This window comes from Stylophora pistillata, chromosome 4 (genome assembly GCF_964205215.1).
Source record: "Stylophora pistillata chromosome 4, jaStyPist1.2, whole genome shotgun sequence".
Classification (NCBI taxonomy): Eukaryota; Metazoa; Cnidaria; class Anthozoa; order Scleractinia; family Pocilloporidae; genus Stylophora; species Stylophora pistillata.
The window spans coordinates 39422506-39443124 of record NC_142522.1 but is presented as its reverse complement, the minus strand read 5'-3'; the positions used below and the strand labels follow the sequence as shown (position 1 = coordinate 39443124).

The window sequence follows — 20619 nt, the reverse complement described above, 5'->3', positions numbered from 1 at the left end:
GCATGCAGCCTTTGCCTACTTTAGTATGCGAAACGAAACCGGCTAACGAAATGGAAATCTGTCATTTGTGAAATCAACTCAAAATCTGTTTTCAAAAAGGAAATCTGTAATTTGCGAAATGTAAATCTGTACTTTGCAAAGAAAGGAAGTGTAGAAACTTATGGCCACCAGCCAGAAGGATGAGTCGGTCAGTTCACTATCGGTTTCGTTCTAAGGTTTTTTTTTATTTGAACTTGTACACTTTTCATTCTGATATTCCCTTCGCACTTTATTTCCTCTAGAGTTCCAATTTATTGTCATTCCATTTCTACTAACGGTTTATGTTTACCCAGAGATCTTTCAAGTTGTTCCTTGAACTCAATTACAGAAGACATCTTCAAGAACTTGACTGTATTGAAGAAGTTGTAAGTAGAAAATAAAACTTTTAAAAAAATGTGAATTCTTAACAAATATAAAATAATAAATGTTCCTTTCATGAGAAATTCGTATTGGATCGAAAACTATGTATTTTAAAGCAAAGTCATTTTTCTTTTCTAAAAGTTAAAAGGAAACAAAAGTATTTGAAAAAAAAACTTGCCTTTTATTGAAAGTACCTTTGTAGATTAGGTAACAAATTGTAATTGTGTCTGTATGTCATTAACCCCTTGCCTACTAAGTGAACACATATGTCCAGATAATACCGTTACTACTTTGATACTTGTTTCTTGTTGAACTTAAGACACAACATTATGTAAGTATGTAAATTGTGCCGGCTAGTTATGTGACACCTATTGCAACCAAAAACGCCCACAATGATTCCTGATTTTCATTGCCGTGAACCGTTCGTATGGCAACAAATTCCAAAGTCCAGCATTTTGCTCCAAGAGCAACACCAAAAGCATGTCAATCTTTTAAGATAAAAAATTTCTAAAAAAATCAAAAGTTTGCGTTCAAATCACACCTCAGGACCAGATCTTGGAGTTTGGCAAGAAAATTCCTTCTCACTTTGTCTGCCAGCCCTTGTTTCTCCACTTGATGAATGCCAGTGTCGCGAACACAACCGTTGTCTTGTTCATGCCCGAAGAGAATTCTGGGCAATTCCGCCATAATTCGGAAAGGCAACTCCTATCATTTCCATTTCAAAGAATTATTGTAAGTGTCGGGCCATCTAGTCCTACCAGCAAAATATCGCATCGATTGAAATTGTTACCGGTCAAAACTTGGCCAGATAGCCTTGGTAGGTACTGAAAGCCATCAGCAGATGGGCCCTAAAGACAACTTTACTTGTGAACTCGCCCAGCTGGCAGTAAAGCATCGTTGGTGGTCCAGTCTACATGAAACCATCTCTCACCTCTGTTTTCCTTCAGAGGCTTGCCTCTACCCACATTCCAACTTAATGATGCCGTCGTGGGGCTTCTGTAGAGGGAAAATGGCTCGAAAAACACTTATAAACGGCCAGAAAAGCGAGAAACCGAATCAATTTGAGCGCATCCAAACACGAACTGTTGATCTAGGTCATGTGACCCCAAGGTCTGAGTCCATGGTGTCTCAAAACCGCAAATATTGTAACGTATGCTCCATGTAAGGACCAACAAAGTGAGGTTAAGTTTGTATCGCCAAATTTCAACTGAAAAAATATGGTCTTTTTCGTATTCAAAGGGTTAAGGATATCTTTAGAGCTGATTAGACAATTCGTGTAGTCCAGCAAAACCTTATTCGACTAAGGGAACAGTGGTTCACATACCGCATATATCTGGCGAATTCAGAAGAAAAATCTATCGATTTGTGAAAACGTTTGAAAATTGCCTTGAGATTTCCCGGAGTAAACTACAAACGCAGCCATCTAAGCACAAGCTATATCTAAGTACACGCTATTTGCTCATTCTTTTACTTACTATCTATGAGCTGATAGATTTTGACCATATGAGGGGATCATTTAGATCCTAATTATTAATCGTTCCCCTAATGATAAGCAAACAAGAAAGCGCAAGTAATCGTATGTGATCGCTTTGCTTGTGGAAAATTTTATGCCCAATCTTGCGAGCATTCATTAATTTCTATTTATTTATTTATTTATTTTTTAATTTACTCTTTCTCTTTTTCTAGGGACTTATCAAATAACTCACTGCGACACATTCCTCAAAACACATTCCGGAATACGAAGAAACTGGAAATAATGTAAGGGAATTCTTACTGATTAAATTCAACCGGTACGCAGCATGTTATTAGGAGTTTTTCCGAGTGGAAAGTATTTCTCATCAAATTTCTTTTTTCACTTCCATCGTTTTGGGCTGATGAAAATCACTATCTCTGAAGAGTTTACCATCATTTCTAATTATTTTGACTTTCGTCAACTAATTAAAAATTAGAAATAATTATCATAATATGGCAGATGCGATGATGTGAACCTATTCTTTCCAGCAACGATTACAATATTTTCGGGCCCAAATCCCACATGAGTTGCTCGGAGGTGAGTGGCAAAGAATATTCGGAGTTTGAGCAGCCAATCAGAGCACGCCCTCAACGCTACTCACTGTCTTGGTATATACTAATTATCATTATTCTGTAGTAGAACAAAATCCGAAACAATTGACTGATAATAATTTTTATTGAGGATATCAATTTCACTGATAAGTGATTTGCAAAAGAGTCCTCAAAAATTAAAATAAAAGAAAAAGGAAAAGTGTAGACTAATATAAAAATATATAATAGTTAGACTAGAAGCTATTTACATTTCTTAACGCTATTTTAAAACTAGCTAATGATGGGCTTTGTTTGATTGAAACATCTAATTTATTCCAATCATTTTAGGCAAAATTTGTCAAGGTCTAATGCCCCCATTTCCTACTAGATGCACTCTTACGGATATTATTTTTACATAGTATTATAATCATGTTTATCTTTATTAAATTCTATATTAAAACGATGTAAAAATATATTATTTAGACATTTATAGATAAAAGTTGCCCTGTATTAGTAAAAAATGGTTCAGGGAATCAGTCTGCCTCCATTTCTTAACATTTGTTATCATTTTCTTCCCAGATATCTTTCCGAGAACTCAATTTCAGGGAATTTTTACCTTCCAGAAAAAGTTTCTTCCTTGTGAGTTACATTTCATGAAATGCTTTTCAAAGCCGTTTGCCTCAGAATCAAAACACATCAATGTTTACTGCTCCAAACATTATTAATAAAATAATGATGAACTGGCTAGATTCGGTTTTCATTACTTTTCATTCCCTTTGTCTTATTTTCTTAAGAAATCCGTGGATATATATATCTGGATGCATAAAACAGGGTATTTTAATGAGGCTACATAAATTATGGTAGTAGACTGTATGTTGATGTTAGATATTGCATTTCTTTAAGGACAATCAACGACAACTCACTATCAATGGCTGATATGAAGGTCATTCTCACAGGATTAACACGGCTTCAGAAACTGTGAGTTTCATCTTTTAAGATGATTTAAAAGTCACACAAAAAATTTCGAATGCTTCAAGCATATAATCTTTAGGGATATTTTATTATCATTCTTTCTCTATTAGCTACATACTCGATCATTTTCATTTGTTCTGCCTTACAACATCACCAGGTCATAGCAATTTATAAGGAATTAATATTTCATACTTCATATCGGCCTAAATGTATTCAGCAGATGGTTGCAACTCATTTAAATGGTTCCCTTCTACAGACATCTTGATGTAAATCCACTTGGACCTTCTCTGCCAACAGATATCTTTGCTGGTTTTGAAAATCTGATATATCTGTAAGTTCACGGGAGCTTCAATTAACGTATATCATCATTATCATCATTATTATTGTTATTGGTATTACTCTGTCAGAGAAAAAGTGAAGAAAATTCTTACGTACACAGCAAACGTGAAACAGGTTACTTTCACGAGGAAACGGCAAAGCGCAACCGGCAAATGTGAAAAAATGGGAGAAAAACAAGGTCACGTGGCCATTCTTGCCGTTCACTTTTCACGAAAACGCGGTGCTAAATCGCTCTAATATGCGCAGATGCAACATCAGGATCCACTTCGAAAGAGGAAAGTCTTACCAGTCAACGAAGTCGATTCTTTAAGCGTTTCCTCACAAAGCAACATACTCTGCTGTGATTCCATGTGGTGCACTGCGATGTGGAAATTCGACTATAATTGTGTTTCTTGATCGTTTCCTTCCTTGCTTCTGGAATTCCTTTTTTAGTGGAGTCTTACCTGAATTTTCTACAAACCTTTTCTAGTGTAAAAATTGGAATCGCAGTCGATGAGCTCTTTACCGAATCAGATCTAGCGAGTTTTGGTGACTAGTAGGTGCTCGTAGGACGTCGGAGTTCTGTGCAGGTTGAATGTCGACGCCAATCACAGCTGTTGAAAAGGAGTATTCATAGAGACGTTGCATTCACATCCAAAATGACCATATTTATTTTTTTATTTAAGGAGGCTCGAAAGGGTTTTCCACAATTAACAGCAAGTGCCAATCAATAAAAGATATCAGGACTGTCAAACTTATCATCAGGATAATGACTTGACATTTGCATAACACTACCTCAGGGAACTCTATTAAGGGGGTTCGTGCACAGTAGTGCTAAAAGACCTTCTAAAACTCAGTTTTTGAAAGATATCTCAAAAACCAAGTCGGTGACCTAGCTTTTCTTTTTAATTTCTTAAACAACATCACATTCTCCACCTGTATACGTGATATTAAAAAAAAACTATCCAGTAGAACTTGAATTATTTAGGAAAATGCTTTTTCAAAATGTAAAAAAATTTCCACTAGATAAATGTTTTTAAAATTCTCTTCAGGAACGCGTAATGATGAAATTAGTTTGTACACAAAAGAATCAGGGTAGGTCACCGAACTGATTTTCGAGATATTAGTTCATCAACTTAGCAAGATTTATTTCCGGTTTTTGCAATTTTAGCTCACACTTTTATATCCGGTCACGCGTTTTAAACGATACCGCTGACTCAAGGGCTCATTTTCGCGAGGATGAGTCCGTGTCCGCGCGATTAATCGACGAATGCCCTCAGCGCGGAAAAAATCGTTCATCCTGAAGATGGATTCACATTCTTTTGTGATTTTACACATTCCTGAAAAGTAAGTCATCATTTAAAACTCAGACTGCTGACCTTTACGACAGTTGGAAAAGAACTCCGGAGAGAAACTCCGGAGAGAATTCTCTAGCGGAATTTGATATATGATGACAAGTTGCTTTTGCAGATGGCGCCAATGCCAGTACTCCATTGAGGCCCTTAATGTTGAGTTTCTCGCACAGAGATTGTAGTGTAACATGAGACAATCCAGCATCTGCCAGCTTCTGGACCATGTTTGTCGAAAGATGAAGCTCTCCATCGAACGTCTGGATGGTATATCGTCGCTGTTCCGAGAAGATGGCTTGATCGAAGGCCTCATTCGGTGATGCACATTTACCATGATTGACCGATATAATTGTTCATGTGCAATTTGAAGTGGAAGAGTGAAAACAATTTGGAGTTAAAAGAATTTGCTTTGAAGTCTTCCAGATTGTCATGAGCGTCAAACTCAGCGGAAATTAGGGTTTCATATACATCAGCAATTTATTGGTCGTCACAGATTTCGCGAATTTCTATAATTTTCGAGGTATTAGAGGTATGAACAAGCATTAGCTTAATTTTTCTTTTTTTCTCTTTGCCACTGTCATAACCGTGAACTTTCATTATTCCGTTTTAAATGGAAAACAAAACAAATTTTGCAATCCTTTCTTAACAAACGCGAGTTTGCATTTTCGTAGTTGTACTTACAGTTTTTACGAAATTTTGATTGTCGAAGCTAAGAAAGTATCGTTCATTATCATATTGAAAACAAAACCTCATTAAAATTAACTTTCAACGCACTTTAAAACACGCCTACTACAAAACTAGTTTCGTCCACAGACCTCTTCAGTTGTATGCGATGTTTCGTTTCGTTCCGTTGTTTCGTTAGAAATTTCAAATCTCAGACCAAGTCATATAACGTTGCACGAGCAATAACCTGGTATCTAGTTGCACAACAACGACGCTAAAGTAAAACTGATAAAACAACAACACTGAAGTAGACAAACAAAAAAAACAAACTTAAAAACTTCCAAACCAAAAAAAAAAAAACAAAAACAAAAAAACACCAATAACAATAAAATCAATATTCCACAATAATTACACCAACAACACAAATAACAATGATAACAATAGATAGACAATTAAATAACTTAACTACAACAGACTAGAACTCAGTTTCAATGTGCAATAGTCACATGATGAAATGTTCGTAGCCTCATTTCACGATTGTGTGACAACAGCCCTCGGGATCCTGAAATAATTCCACTCGCTCTTCGTGTTTATCAGTTGATCTTGTTGAACCTTATTGATCTGGACTGACTCTGAGATCTGTCTCAGCATAGCGTCACCCTGAAACACTCCCGTGACATTCATTGTGAACCCTGGAACGTTACCGTCATGTTTCTCATATGAATGCCTCCACATTACTGAACTTTGCTCTCTATGTTCCAAAGCTCGCAGATGTTCCTTCCCACGGGTGTATGCACTTCGTGACGTCTCCCCGATGTATCTACTGCGGCAAAGTTGACACACTAGCTCATAAGTGACACAGGTACTCCGGCAAGGGCCTTTTCCGCCGGTGCTGCAGACCAGACAGTTGATGTTGTTATATCGACTTTCTCTGAACGGGTCAGACCTCTGCAAAATCCGCTTTAGAGTTACACGAGACTGCTCGACCACTGTGACCTTGAATCCTGCTCCCTTAACCTCTTCCATGTACTGATTTTTCAGCTCCTAGGCTGGAGTTGCTGGCACGAATATCACCGTGTCAAACCCTCCCTTTTTGTACCAGGATTCCCGCTTTTCTCTTCTATTCTGATCTCGTTCTATCCGCTTCCATTCTCTCGGTCTGTACAAGGGTTGCTCGCCACTCGCGTCTAGCTCTATCATACGGTTGTATGCTAGTTTTGTAGTAGGCGTGTTTAAAAGTGCGTTGAAAGTTAATTTTAATGAGGTTTTGTTTTTAATATGATAATTTACAGTTTATCAAGGGAAATATCAACAATCTTTCTCACAAGTTTAAGATTAATATTTAACCCTAATAGGGGACTTCTGTCCTATTGTTTTTGCTCCGGTACTGCTTGTACAAATCCTTCAGGAGGCTCAAAAGGGTTTATGACCGCGCAGAGAATGGATTCCAAGATACACGCAAGCTAATTACTCGCGAGAGAAACAAGCGATGGCGCGCGCGATCAGATCCGCGGGCGAGTTGTAAACAAACATGGCCGCCATGAGCGTTTCAAAATTGCCGGCACCTCTATTGTTTCCAGCGGAAGTGGTTGTTTGGGAAACAAAAATGGAAAGTTTACTTATTGAAAGCAGGTAAGAAAATGTTCGGATGGCAGGATTCTTGCCGAAAGTGGTAAAAAAAAATTTATTTACCGAGCGAAAGGAGGAGGGTGAAGTCGACACCCCATCAATAAAGTCGCGTCGAGTACATTCGGTAGATCTTACTTTGTTCCGCGAAAAATTTAAAGTGGATACCTCTAAGTGCTACGATTTGTTTCGCATTGGATTTGATTCATAAAAAAATGAATTGACCCTAAACTTTCCTAAACAACTCACTGGAAGATGAAAAGGAAATTGAAGTCATTGTTGGATCCAGGACTGTAAACATTGACAGTTTTATTAACAGAAATGGAGAAGTGTAAATGTTGCCATAAAAATAAACAATTTTCATTAAACAAGAGATCGTAAAAATGTAGATGAGACTTTAATTCTAATTCAACCACAGACGGTAAAATTAAAATAAAGTTCCAACCCAACCCTCTCCTAAAATATTAACTAATAGGCTAAATATTTAGTAATAGGTTAAGAGGTTAAGATAATATATCATTATTGCTTTATTTATTTCATCATTTATTATTACATAACCACATACCCATTGTTGTCATATAGGTTATAATAAAAAAAATCGTTTTCCCTAAAAACTCTATGCATTTTTTTTGGTATTAGCCGCTGCCACCTCCGAGACAACTAGCTTGGCTGTTAAGTCAACTAATCAGGAACAGTTAGTTTTGGCCCGACAGATAAGCGTATTGAAAAATTACAAAGGAATTTTCGCCTTACTAGTCTTATTATGGGTACTCCTTTCATATACTACCCAAGACAAAAAGTACCGTTCCTTAGTTAAAACACCTTCATTTCTTATTTCTGAAACATTTTCAAAGTAAGTGAAAAAGGAAGACTCTTGCAATATTTATTTTAGCGTAAATTCCTCGATCAGCTGAAAAACCTTGTAAAATATGTCAATAAGTCTTCCTTAATCTTTCCTAAAACGCTGACTTTTTCATATAACTTCTATAGTTCCATGAAAAGTTGCAACTTGGAAAATATCGACAATGGAACTTTTCGAGCGATGCGACACCTACAATTCCTGTGAGTACTGTTTGGCTTTTTTTCATTTTTTAAGACGTTTAAGCATAACACCTGGCATGTCTTGTCGAAGTTGCGTCTGAAAACCTAATAAAAAGAAATTTCCCTCTGTAAATAAAAAAAATTAATACAAAAATTTACCAATAGCTTTGTTTTGAGAACACTAACCGTTCATAAATTAGCTAATAATTAATAATAATATTTTATTAATCTATAGTGCGCTCTTTAACATGTAATAATCAAAAGCGCATGCTATGAATGCGCCAGGAATTTGACTATGCACGCCACCGTTTTTTTTAGATAACTTTGAAGTCGCAGGCGACAATCGCACGTGGGCTGGTTTTCTAAACACAGAAATTCTTATATTCTTATTAGCGTTAAGGATCCTTAATTTGTTTTTGGAGTAACTGCCAGCTGTTTACATAGATCTCGAAGAGAAGAACTAAAATGAGGAGTAAGCTAAGCAAGATTCAAATGAAGGAGTCCGTCGTCGAAATTTTTAGGAAATCTGAAGGAAATTTTTTTTTAATGTTACTCTTTGGATTCTCAACTCAGTCTGAGCTCAACGAAGGGGAGAGATCTGATACTGGGTTTTTTGGTGCAAACACTTCACTTGTCCCATCCCTCTCATCGCACCATAAGAAAAAGGTTTATTTGGGTTGAGATCAACCTTGAATAAGCGACATCACATGATTCTTTTAAATTTGTCCGTTTTCAGTGACCTTTCCTTCAATAACTTAACTCATATACACCAGGGTACAATGGAAGGACTAACGGATCAGCTAAAAACTTTGTAAGTATGTTGGCTGTGCATTACTTTTCTCTGCCTCGTCATGTGACTTTGAAAGGAATAACTTAAGAGACCTTACTCATATTTTTGTGGATAATGGTAATCTCTATTGTTATTAGGGTCCAAACAATGGACATTGCCTCCTATAGTTTGAGTAATTTTTTGTCTTTTTTTTGAAATGTTGGATCCACCTTGACGGTGAGGTTTATAGATGTTCATTTTACGTAAACATACAAAACGGAATAGATATGCTTCCCCCCCGCCCACCCTTCTCAGATACGTTTTGCACTTGGACTAGATAGCTTCTATTCTCTTTACACTTGCCTATAGGCGCCTTCAAAAAAACAAGCTAGAGACAATAGGTGATGGCTTTTTGAAACAATTAAAAAATGTCAAAAAGTGGTAAGTGATTTAAACATGCTTCAGTTGCATAAAACAGGTAAAATGGCAGGTGATTCGGTAAGAAGCACTTTTTAATTTGATGCGAATAAAGTAATATTTTGAATTATTTCGTTAACAAACCGTCACTCGTTGCAACACGCCAGATTACACGTTTGCAATTGCGACTGCTAATACCCTTTATTGATTACAAGTTACGAAGGAAAAAATTGAAAAGAAATCGACAACGACAAAACTACTAAGGAGCCAAAGAGAAAGAAGAGAACCTTTCTGTATTGATCAGAGCTAATTACAATTGTTTACCCATTTTTCCGTTGGCCTGGATCTTATAGCTACTTAGACTACAACAAGCTGACATCTGTACCAGATTTGACAGGTCCTGACTCTATGATTACCTTGTAAGTAGCTGTTATATCTTTTTATAAATAGCAGTTATTTAATTAACACACTTTGACATAAATCTTGTTGAAGTGTTTAGGATACCTTTCACGTGCGAGCGAGGTGAACGTGTTAGAGATAATTAGCTCCAGATGAACTCGTCTTCACAATCAAACACAAGACGCTTCAATGAAAGGCGACTTTTAAACACATTGAAGAGAAAAGAATGCAGAGATCTCCTTTACATAAATGCAACTGCCTATTTCAACTCCAACAAAAAAACAAAAATCTCATTCCTAAAATATGTTTTCTTCTCACAAATAATTCGAATTTAACCTTACTAATGTTCACAAACTAAAAAAAAAAATCTCGTGAGAAGGTCTGATAATTCACCAGGGTCAGAAAGTGATATGGCTAGTGCATCTGATGCAACCGCTTACTTTATAGCAGGTGGAAATAGTTCCTGATGCCACATATTTAAACAATAGAGTGTTTCTGTCGAGGAACTATCGGCTGATAGTTGCACCGCGGAAATTTGATGTTCTTAAAACAAATATTTGCCCGAGAAGCGAAGCTTCGAGGGCAATTATTTGTTTTAAGAACATCAAATTTCCAATGGGTAACTATCAGACCGATAGTTCCGAGACATAAACACTCTATTGCTTTTATTGTTCACCACTAAATTTTCTTCCGCGCCTACAGCTTGTCACAAATGTCAATAATTCGCAACCGTGCATTGGCTAAATAATACGTTATACCTGTCAGAATTGAAAAGTCACTGTTTTTTCGATCTGCCTAACTTCGCGGCCGTCAAACTATTCTCAACTTTTCATGGATGAGTACTATCAATCCAGGTATTTTCCGCGGACGGGCACTATCCATCCGGGTATTTTCCGCTGGCGGGCACTATGGGCTTATAATGTCTCTCCACGGATGAACACTATCGCGTCACGTGATCGATTTAAACCAATAAGAGCCGGAGAAAATTTAGTGGTGAACTATAATTAACAATTATTCCACGAGCGCGCGTTGGATATGAGATGATAGATAGCCAACGAGGCGCGTAGCGCCGAGTTGGCTATAATCATCTCATATCCAACAAACGCGAGTGGAATAATTGTTTTATTGAAAACCCTACATTAAATTATTAAATTTTATTAAATTTTTAGCTCCCTTTCAATTCTAAGCTTATGCATATGCTTACCATATCGTAGTTTATGGTATATTGGCTCATATACCATAATGGCTAAGCCAATGAAAAGTCTTGAATTGCATTATCCAATGATCCAGTTTTTAATAATTGCTGATAGTCGCCTGAGCAAAAAGAAAATGTGTTCCATTGCATACTGTATGCCCTTTTAGATTGTGCTGGTAAAAGTAGCAAACTATGCTTAAAATTGGGCTCGTTAACCGAACAAACCGAAAAGGTCATGACTCTAGAAATGTTCCCTTTATGAAAAATAATGATTATGATAGCAATGTTACTTCATTATTAAAAAAAAAACAAACAAACAAAAAACAAAACACTATGCTGGCACAATCTAGATGGGCTTAACCTATTGGCTCATGTAATTTCTTCTTTTATTCACCAAAAGCCTCTTTACTGTAATTTACCTCTAAAGTCCTCTTAGTCGAATTCAGTATCAGTGAAAGAGTTCACTTTTAAATGTTTCGCAAAACATTCGTCCGTTCAAGGATATTCATACCTGTCACGATTTCAAAATCTTGAAATCTGCAGTCATTTTGCACATCGTGAACACATCATAAGTTTTATCAGTTCCAGTATATCAGTCTTTCAGTAAATACTGATACAATTTCTTTCTGCTAATCTATCGTTCGATCTATTCATCTATTTATCTATCTATCTCCCATGTGACAATTTAAACTATGATGATACTAGGAAAATAGACTTACCTAAACAGTTGAACTTCCTAAACATTACAAGCAGTGCGTGGGTGTGGTCACTATAAGGGTGATTTTCATCATATTGTTGAAAAAAGTTATATCGGCATCAAAAATTTGAAATCCATTTGCGTATACTTGTCTCAGACGCTTACAAAGCAATAAGATCAGAGATTTGTCAAGGATTGCGACATCTGGGATTGGACGAGTATTTGAACTGTAAGTATTTGACTGCTATTGAACTGAATGTTTCATTTTAGGGTGTTTATCAGGAAACCAGCTTCCTTTCTGCTGCATGTTTTGGACTAGATTTAAGTTTGCTCCAACTCAACATACGTGTGAAAATATTGTTTATATCTTGTAGACGGTTGGGTAACAACAAGATCGATCTCCTTCCAATAAACATATTTCAGAATACTTCCGTAGTGGAAGGCCTGTAAGTAATATGATAGACCTGTTATTTCGCGACAGTCTTTTGATAGTCTTATTGTAGGTAGTCACATGATTTCGAGTGTAATTTGGTAGTAATGAGAACGAGCAAGTTTTTTAAATACAAAAAAACAAAATATTTGCTCGCAAATAGAATTTTTATGCCTTCTCTCTTTGACCCGGGTTTATTTGACAATCAAGGGGGGACTGGATTTGGCTGAGGGGTCAATGGCCATTATGCTTGACCCCCTCTAAGGTTTTTGACAAGTCACATGAACTCGCAAGCCATGTGCTTATCATTCGCCTCGATTAGTCGGAGTGAGAAGCTGTTTTTGACTTGCTGCGTGGTAAGTTTTTATACGTTTTTACTGTTACCGTCATTTCATCGTTTTTTGTTCCTCCTTAATTGTTTGTGGTAGGCAAGAGCAGCATTTTTGGATTTTGTTTTGGGCAGAGAGAGAAAGCCATAAATTGAACGAACCCATAAAACGAGTTCAATTTGTGGTCTTTGCACGAATAATCACGGTATTACTTATTTATGATTTATATGAAGAAAAAAAACATCACAGAAAGTCAAGACACGAGATTTTGACACCACGCGCACTACTTGTAATTTGCACTCGTGTCACAACTTTGCAATCGTGTTACACGAGAAATGCACTCGTTTTAAGCCAATCAGGAGCGCCTATTTTTCTTTCATGTTTACTATTAGATAAAATAGAAGTAGCACTTACATGTATCCATATTTAATATATTGTGATTTCCTCCGTTACGCAAAACAGACAAGTAAACGAAATTTTCCATCCTTTTTTCTTTGACCTACTCTTTTTACTGCGTAAGCCAAGATATAAGGGAAAATATCCTGTAAAAAGTACAGATAATAAGGATTTGATCTTTCACTGAGGATGATTCTTCTTTTAAACCATTAACCCCTAATAGTGATCAGCACTTAATTTCTTCCAATGACGTCACCCCAGAGTACTGACATTAAGGTAATGAGAATAAGGGAAATCATCACTTACTAAAAGGAGATTGTCAAAACTCATACTGATGCAGTAAATGGTTTGAACCCGGGGGTAACATGTGAAGGTGTAGTCTGATCGTCCGGGTGAGTGTAGTCCTAAGAAGGACTGTTGTCGGTGGTAGTGACTGACGTTTCGACAACCTGTGCGGGAGTCATCATCAGAGTCAAGTGAATGATTGTTGTCAGTAGAATGATCTTATTCCAGTTCGTGTGAAATGATCGGCTGGTTTTGCCGTGATGTTATTGGCTGTAAGACTCAAGTGACGTAAGTAGGTCGTGATTGGTCTGTTTCGATCTGTCGGTAAAATTAGGTCGTTCTTTTTCGGTCGTTTGTGATGTTTATGCCGTGAATGAGTCGTTTGTATGGAGCGGGTAGTTGTTGACATCTGTTTAGGGGAGTCTGTTCTAAGTTAGTAAACCAGCTTTCCAGAGTCAGTCGTTGAAAATAGTCAGTGCTGTAGGTTAGGCATTGCGCAGAGTCCCAGTCAATGTTGTGTTTGGTAAGTCGATCGTGTTCAGCAATGTGATTGCTGACATCACCTTTCCTCGTCACCCGTCATTGTTCAGTCAGTCTTGTTGTGAGGTTTCTGCCAGCCTCACCGATGTAGGAGGCTTGGCAGTCGGAACAATTGATCTTATAAATCGTTCCCTGTCTGGTCCTCGGTTCGTCTTTGTCTTTAACGTTGGTTAGTAACTGACGTAGTGTGGTGATGGGTTTGTGAGCGACGCGGATATTGAAGAGTAGTAAGATGAGCGAGATGTTTTCAGACATGCCTTTTATGTACGGTATGGTTGCGGTGTCGTTTGTTTCGGTAGTGGGTCGGTGAGTGTTTCGTCGGATGAAGTCGTTGTTGCAGTTGTTCTTCGTAAAAACGCGGTGAAGGTATTTGTTCTCGTCGGATAAGCTGTCTGTCGAGTCGCATTCTAGTTGTGCGCGTCGTGTTAGAGTTCTGATAGTTGTGGCTTTGTGTGATGTAGGGTTGTAGGATGACTCGTCTAGTAATCTGTCGGTGTGTGTCGGTTTCCTGTAAACTGTCGTCCGTAATGAGTTGTCGTTGTGGCTTACCAGGCAGTCTAGAAAAGGAAGTTTGCCATTTTCTTCGACTTCTCTGGTAAACTGTATGTCAGTGTTTTGTTCATTAAGGTGGTGGTGGAATGCGTCAATTTCGTCGTGTCGAACGGCGATGAAGGTGTCGTCAACGTAACGTAACCAAAGCGGTATCGTTTGTCGGCAAGTCGAAAGGGCGCGTTCCTCGATGTTCTGCATCACAATTTCTACTATAACAACAGAAACTGGAGACCCCATGACAGTGCCGTGTAACTGTTTGTAGTGTTTACCGTTGTACTGAAAGTAAGTAGACGTTAGACAAATGTTTAGCAAGTCCATAATGTCGTCTGTCGGTAGCGGTAGTGAGTCGGTAGATTGTCGGATTGCAGTCTCAGTGCATTGTAATGCTAATGGAGGTGGAACACCTGTGAACAGTGATTTTACATCAAATGACACTAGTTTGTAGTCGTCAGGTATCTGAACAGTCTTGGTAGCGTTAATGAAGTCTTCAGTGGGTTGTAGTTTATGTCTGGATTTGTCGGTTAGCGGTTGTAGTATTGTCGTCAGGTACTTGGATAGTTGGTATGTGGGAGAGCCACAGAAAGAAACAATAGGTCGTATCGGGAAACTCAGGTTTGTGTAGTTTCGGCAAACCGTTGAGTTTCGGTGGCTGTGGTACCGAGCACCTCAGTCGATAGTACCCTTGGGTGTCAAAGGCGTTCGTTTTCTTGAGTGTCAGTAGTTTACTGTTGAGTTTACGTTGAAGTACAGGAGTTGGGTCACGTTTGAGTTCTTCGTAGGTTCGTTTGTCGTTAACTAGTGCGTCCATTTTGTCGTGATAGTCAGTTTTGTCCATAACAACAGTAGCTCGTCCTTTGTCGGCTGGTAGGATGACTATGTTCTCGTCGTTTCTCAGTCGTTTCAGTGCGCTTTGTTCATCTTTAGTCAAGTTGCTGTCATGTAGTGACGTTGATTGTATAGTGGAGGCATCCACTATACAATCAACGTCACTACATGACAGCAACTTGACTAAAGACGAACAACGCGCACTGAAACGACTGAGAAACGACGAGAACATTGTCATCCTACCAGCCGACAAAGGACGAGTTACTGTTGTTATGGAAAAAACTGACTATCACGACAAAATGGACGCACTAGTTAACGACAAACGAACCTACGAAGAACTCAAACGTGACCCAACTCCTGCAATTCAACGTAAACTCAACAGTAAACTACTGACACTCAAGAAAACGAACGCCTTTGACACCCAACGGTACTCTCGACTGAGGTGCTCGGTACCACAGCCACCGAAACTCAACGGTTTGCCGAAACTACACAAACCTGAGTTTCCCGATGCGACCTATTGTTTCTTTCTGTGGCTCTCCCACATACCAACTATCCAAGTACCTGACGACAATACTACAACTGCTAACCGACAAATCCAGATATAAACTACAACCCACTGACAGACTTCATTAACGCTACCAAGACTGTTCAGATACCTGACGACTACAAATTAGTGTCATTTGATGTAAAATCACTGTTCACAAGTGTTCCACTTCGATTGGCATTACAATGTACTGAAACTGCAATCCGACAATCTACCGACTCACTACCGCTACCGACAGACGACATTATGGACTTGCTAAACATTTGCCTAACGTCTACTTACTTTCAGTACAACGGTAAACACTACAAAAAGTTACACGGCACTGCCATAGGGTCTCCAGTTTCTGTTGTTATAGCAGAAATTGTGATGCAGAACATCGAGGAACGCGCCCTTTCGACTTGCCGACAAACGATACCGCTTTGGTTACGTTACGTTGACGACACCTTCATCGCCGTTCGACACGACGAAATTGACGCATTCCACCACCACCTTAATGAACAAAACACTGACATACAGTTTACCAGAGAAGTCGAAGAAAATGGCAAACTTCCTTTTCTAGACTGCCTGGTAAGCCACAACGACAACTCATTACGGACGACAGTTTACAGGAAACCGACACACACCGACAGATTACTAGACGAGTCATCCTACAACCCTACATCATACAAAGCCACCACTATCAGAACTCTAATACGACGCGCACAACTAGAATGCGACTCGACAGACAGCTTATCCGACGAGAACAAATACCTTCATCGTGTTTTTACGAAGAACAACTACAACAACGACTTCATCGGACGAAACACTCACCGACCCACTACCACTACCGAAACAAACGACACCGCAACCCTACGACTACAGCAACCATACCGTCCATAAAAGGCATGTCTGAAAACATCTCGCGCATCTTACTACCCTTCAATATCCGCGTCGCTCACAAACCCATCACAACACTACGTCAGTTACTAACCAACGTTAAAGACAAGGACGAACCGAGGAACAGACAGGGAACGATTTATAAGATCAATTGTTCCGACTGCCAAGCCTCCTACATCGGTGAGACTGGCAGAAACCTCACAACAAGACTGACTGAACAATGACGGGCGACGAGGAAAGGTGATGTCAGCAATCACATTGCTGAACACCATCGACTTACCAACCACAACCTAATCATTCTAAGCAACATATGGCAATCTGCGGTCTTTCCTTGCACATAGGTGGGACGGAAAGTCGTAAAAATCTTGAACAAAAGCTCATCTTTCAAACCGGCAGTCTAAATCCCACAGGGATCAACGAGCGCTTTTCATTCCACTAATTTATTCATGTTTTTGTCGTTGCCATGCTCCCACCAATAACGTAGCTCCATTTTCTACCTTTAAAAGCACACACAACCCACAATTCCTCTATTCGCTCCGACGAAGGGCTAACGCTCGAAACGTCAGCTTTTGTAATCATTACGGTGGCCAATTTACCATTTCAACTTTGTTTATATATCCAACCACAACATTGACTGGGACTCTGCGCAATGCCTAACCTACAGCACTGACTATTTTCAACGACTGACTCTGGAAAGCTGGTTTACTAACTTAAAACAGACTCCCCTAAACAGATGTCAACAACTACCCGCTCCATACAAACGACTCATTCACGACATAAACATCACAAACGACCGAAAAAGAACGACCTAATTTTACCGACAGATCGAAACAGACCAATCACGACCGACTTACGTCACTTGCGTCTTACAGCCAATAACATCACGGCAAAACCAACCGATCGTTTCACACGAACTGGATTAAGAACATTCTACTGACAACAATCATTCACTTGACTCTGATGATGACTTCCGCACAGGTTGTCGAAACGTCAGTCACTACCACCGACAACAGTCCTTCTCGGGACTACACTCACCCGGACGATCAGACTACACCTTCACACTCATACTAATGTTAGGTTATGTAAAGGATTCAATCAGTTATGATCCTGTAACGTCTTTCTTTGGGCATTTTGCGTCTAGTTTGTCAATAACTATATTTTTGTCATCTTTCCATAGTGATTTGTCGTCCAACAGCTTGCAGTCATTACCAGATAACGTGTTTAAAAGGCTCGACCAATTAAACACTCTGTAAGTAAAAGGGGAAGCCATGGTAGGAAAATGATTAACTCACTTGTTCCAGATGAACACCAAAATAACAATGAATAATCGGGTCGAGATCCCCGCCTCTCAAGACGTTTATCCTCCCTAACAACTGTTGCCATGAATCCCAATACGGACCAGATACAATTTTCTGAATTTGTGCCACAATCCTTGCTATACTTGCCCCCAATTGCAATTTTTTTTTTAAGGTGGGCTACTCATGACATCATATCCTTTTCCCTGATCATGAACAACCGATTGTAACCTAAACAACCGAACAATACCCATGTTTGCAAAGTGACTTCCAAGGGATAAAAAATACCTTCTTAAAATGAAATATACAAAACATCATAAAGAGTTTTCTTGAAGGTTTATTTTCAGAAGTTTAAACTATGTATAACCTGCTATATGTGATATCTCAGGAATATAAATTTTTTCCTTGTTTTTAGGGTGCTAACCTTCAACAACATCACTCACATTAATAAACACACATTCAGTGGACTTTCCAGTTTGACCACGCTGTAAGTTTTCCACATGCTTTTCTAAAGAGGTGTTTGTTAAGGTTTCCACGACTTTTTCCACATGCACTTCCCGATGGCGTATTTGGCGACTTTTACTCGGAAGGGCTTGAGGTCCTTTTGCTCTAAGGGGTCTGGCGGTATGCTCCCCAGAAAAAACAAAATCAGGAGCCCATTACCCGGAGCTTCTACCTTCCATACTGACACTCTGAGCCAACCCTGTCCCGTATCTTTCTGTTCTTAGAAGCACCACCCACGGCGGTTTTCGCGGGTATTTTTATAATAGCCAATCATGAGAGAATTGTCGTCTCTATTGTGTCATTTGCAGGTCGCACGAAATTATTTCAATAACGGCGGAAAGCGCGGAAAGATTAAAGAACCCCCGCAGATATCTCGGTTCTAAAATAAAAAGATACGGGACAGGGTTGACTAAAGGGCACAAATGAGACGGAAGCTCCGGGTAATGGGCTCCTGATAAAATTCAAATCTAGAGCTCAGAAAAGTACTTTGCATCATTCCGCACATCAAAAATAGTTAATAAGATATATATTTTCTTTCTTTTTTTCTATTTTGTTTTTTTTTTCTCTTCGACGCGGAAATTTACGTGCAGTTCCTGCCAGTCAGAATGCTGCATTTACGGAAAAACGCAGAAAAATGAAAAAATTAATGGCTTGCGTGGAGGCTCTCATTTAATTCCCTTCCCCCGAAAATAACTTTGACAAAACCATCTGTATAAGTCGAGTCAACTGTACTGTAGCAAACAAAAGAATACTTATACCGCACAGAAAGACTCTCTTTAAATTTTTTTTTGAATAAAACTTTCATGTACAGAAAAGCTTATAATATCAACACATTTCATGAGACATAATTTAACCGTTGTTGCTTAAATTCAGGCTCTTCAAAATGTTTCATATTTCTTCTCGGTCAAAACTAAGGAAATACAAATACATGTTATCATTGTACATGAGACCTACTATGGAGACTCTGATTGGTCGAGAGTATTTTTGTCAATATACGGTGGCGTGTGAAGTTGACTGGATAACCCAGTAGCTGAAGTAGATAATGGGTTATCATGTTCAGCTCAAAATCGATCTAGTTTCCAAGCCCCTCGTCCGAATAGTGTTCTCAATCTTTTGCAAATTCGGAGCAAATTTTCTTTTAATGCAGATTGTTAAAAAAAATTTATGCTAAAAAAAATTATTGAATTTGGCTTTCGCAATGCATTGTGAATTATCAAACCTCGTGTCTGTGTTACCTGCCGCAGCCTTCGGCTTCGGCAGATCGCTCAGACCCTAGCATTGATAATTCATCATATTATGCTTAACCTCATCCCATAATTGATTATTATCACCAACTGATTAGAAACTCTTTAAATTCTTAGCCATTTTCATTTTTAAAAGTACGTTATTGTGGAAATACCTAATAGCCATGAATGTACTTACAATGTAATGCCGTTTATGTGATCTGATTTGGCAAGTATTAGAAGTAGAACGTGGGCTCGTATTGGTTAGTGAGTGTGTATGCATGGTTGAAAAGTTTTAAGATCTTACAGGACTTACTCCAAAATGATAATACCTTCTTAAATACTACGTCACAAATGTATCAAACAAGATTCAAATTTCTAACATGCACATGCCACTAAATAAGTTTTTTTATAAGAGCAACCGTAGTCGTGGATCACAAATGAAATTTGACTCGTTAACTTCCTTATTCAAATGTTAGTTCATTTACCAATGTAACCATTATAAATGGCACATTTTTTACGTCATGTTTCTAATCACATTCCTAATCAATTCTATATGTCCTATTCTTGTTATTTTCCAGGTTTCTGATCAAAAACAATATTACATTTATTGCCAAAGACGCTTTTGATGGAACTCCTCGTCTGAAATCATTGTAGATATAAACTTTGGTTGTGAGATTTTCCTCACATCGTGAAATGTTGTATCACGTGTATCGTAGTGCATCACCACAAGCTACCCTATTAAATATGATTTGCTTCAGATACATTCCGGATTCTGTTAACAAGAAAAAGGGTTCTACTTTTTCTTTTCTTCTTTTCTCAATGAAAAATTTTTTGATTCTTAAACATTGAACACAATTTGATTAAATAGTATTTTGTGCATGTCTCCTTAGTTTCGTAGAATCTTTGATGTAATAAATGTAAGGAGTTTG

The 20619-nt window shown here is 38.3% G+C and overlaps 1 protein-coding gene across 1 annotated transcript in view; it reads left to right on the top strand.

The window, feature by feature from the left end:
- LOC111337313 (uncharacterized) overlaps positions 1-20619 on the top strand; it is a 35138-nt gene that overhangs the window by 766 nt on the left and 13753 nt on the right. The window contains exons 3-16 of the mRNA XM_088756880.1: positions 333-404; positions 2086-2157; positions 3022-3081; positions 3346-3420; positions 3671-3745; positions 8361-8432; positions 9148-9222; positions 9550-9621; positions 9951-10016; positions 12046-12117; positions 12263-12334; positions 17843-17914; positions 18376-18447; positions 20269-20340. Of these exons, the coding sequence (XP_088613006.1) occupies positions 333-404; positions 2086-2157; positions 3022-3081; positions 3346-3420; positions 3671-3745; positions 8361-8432; positions 9148-9222; positions 9550-9621; positions 9951-10016; positions 12046-12117; positions 12263-12334; positions 17843-17914; positions 18376-18447; positions 20269-20340 (999 nt within the window). The remainder of the gene's footprint in view (positions 1-332; positions 405-2085; positions 2158-3021; positions 3082-3345; positions 3421-3670; positions 3746-8360; positions 8433-9147; positions 9223-9549; positions 9622-9950; positions 10017-12045; positions 12118-12262; positions 12335-17842; positions 17915-18375; positions 18448-20268; positions 20341-20619) is intronic.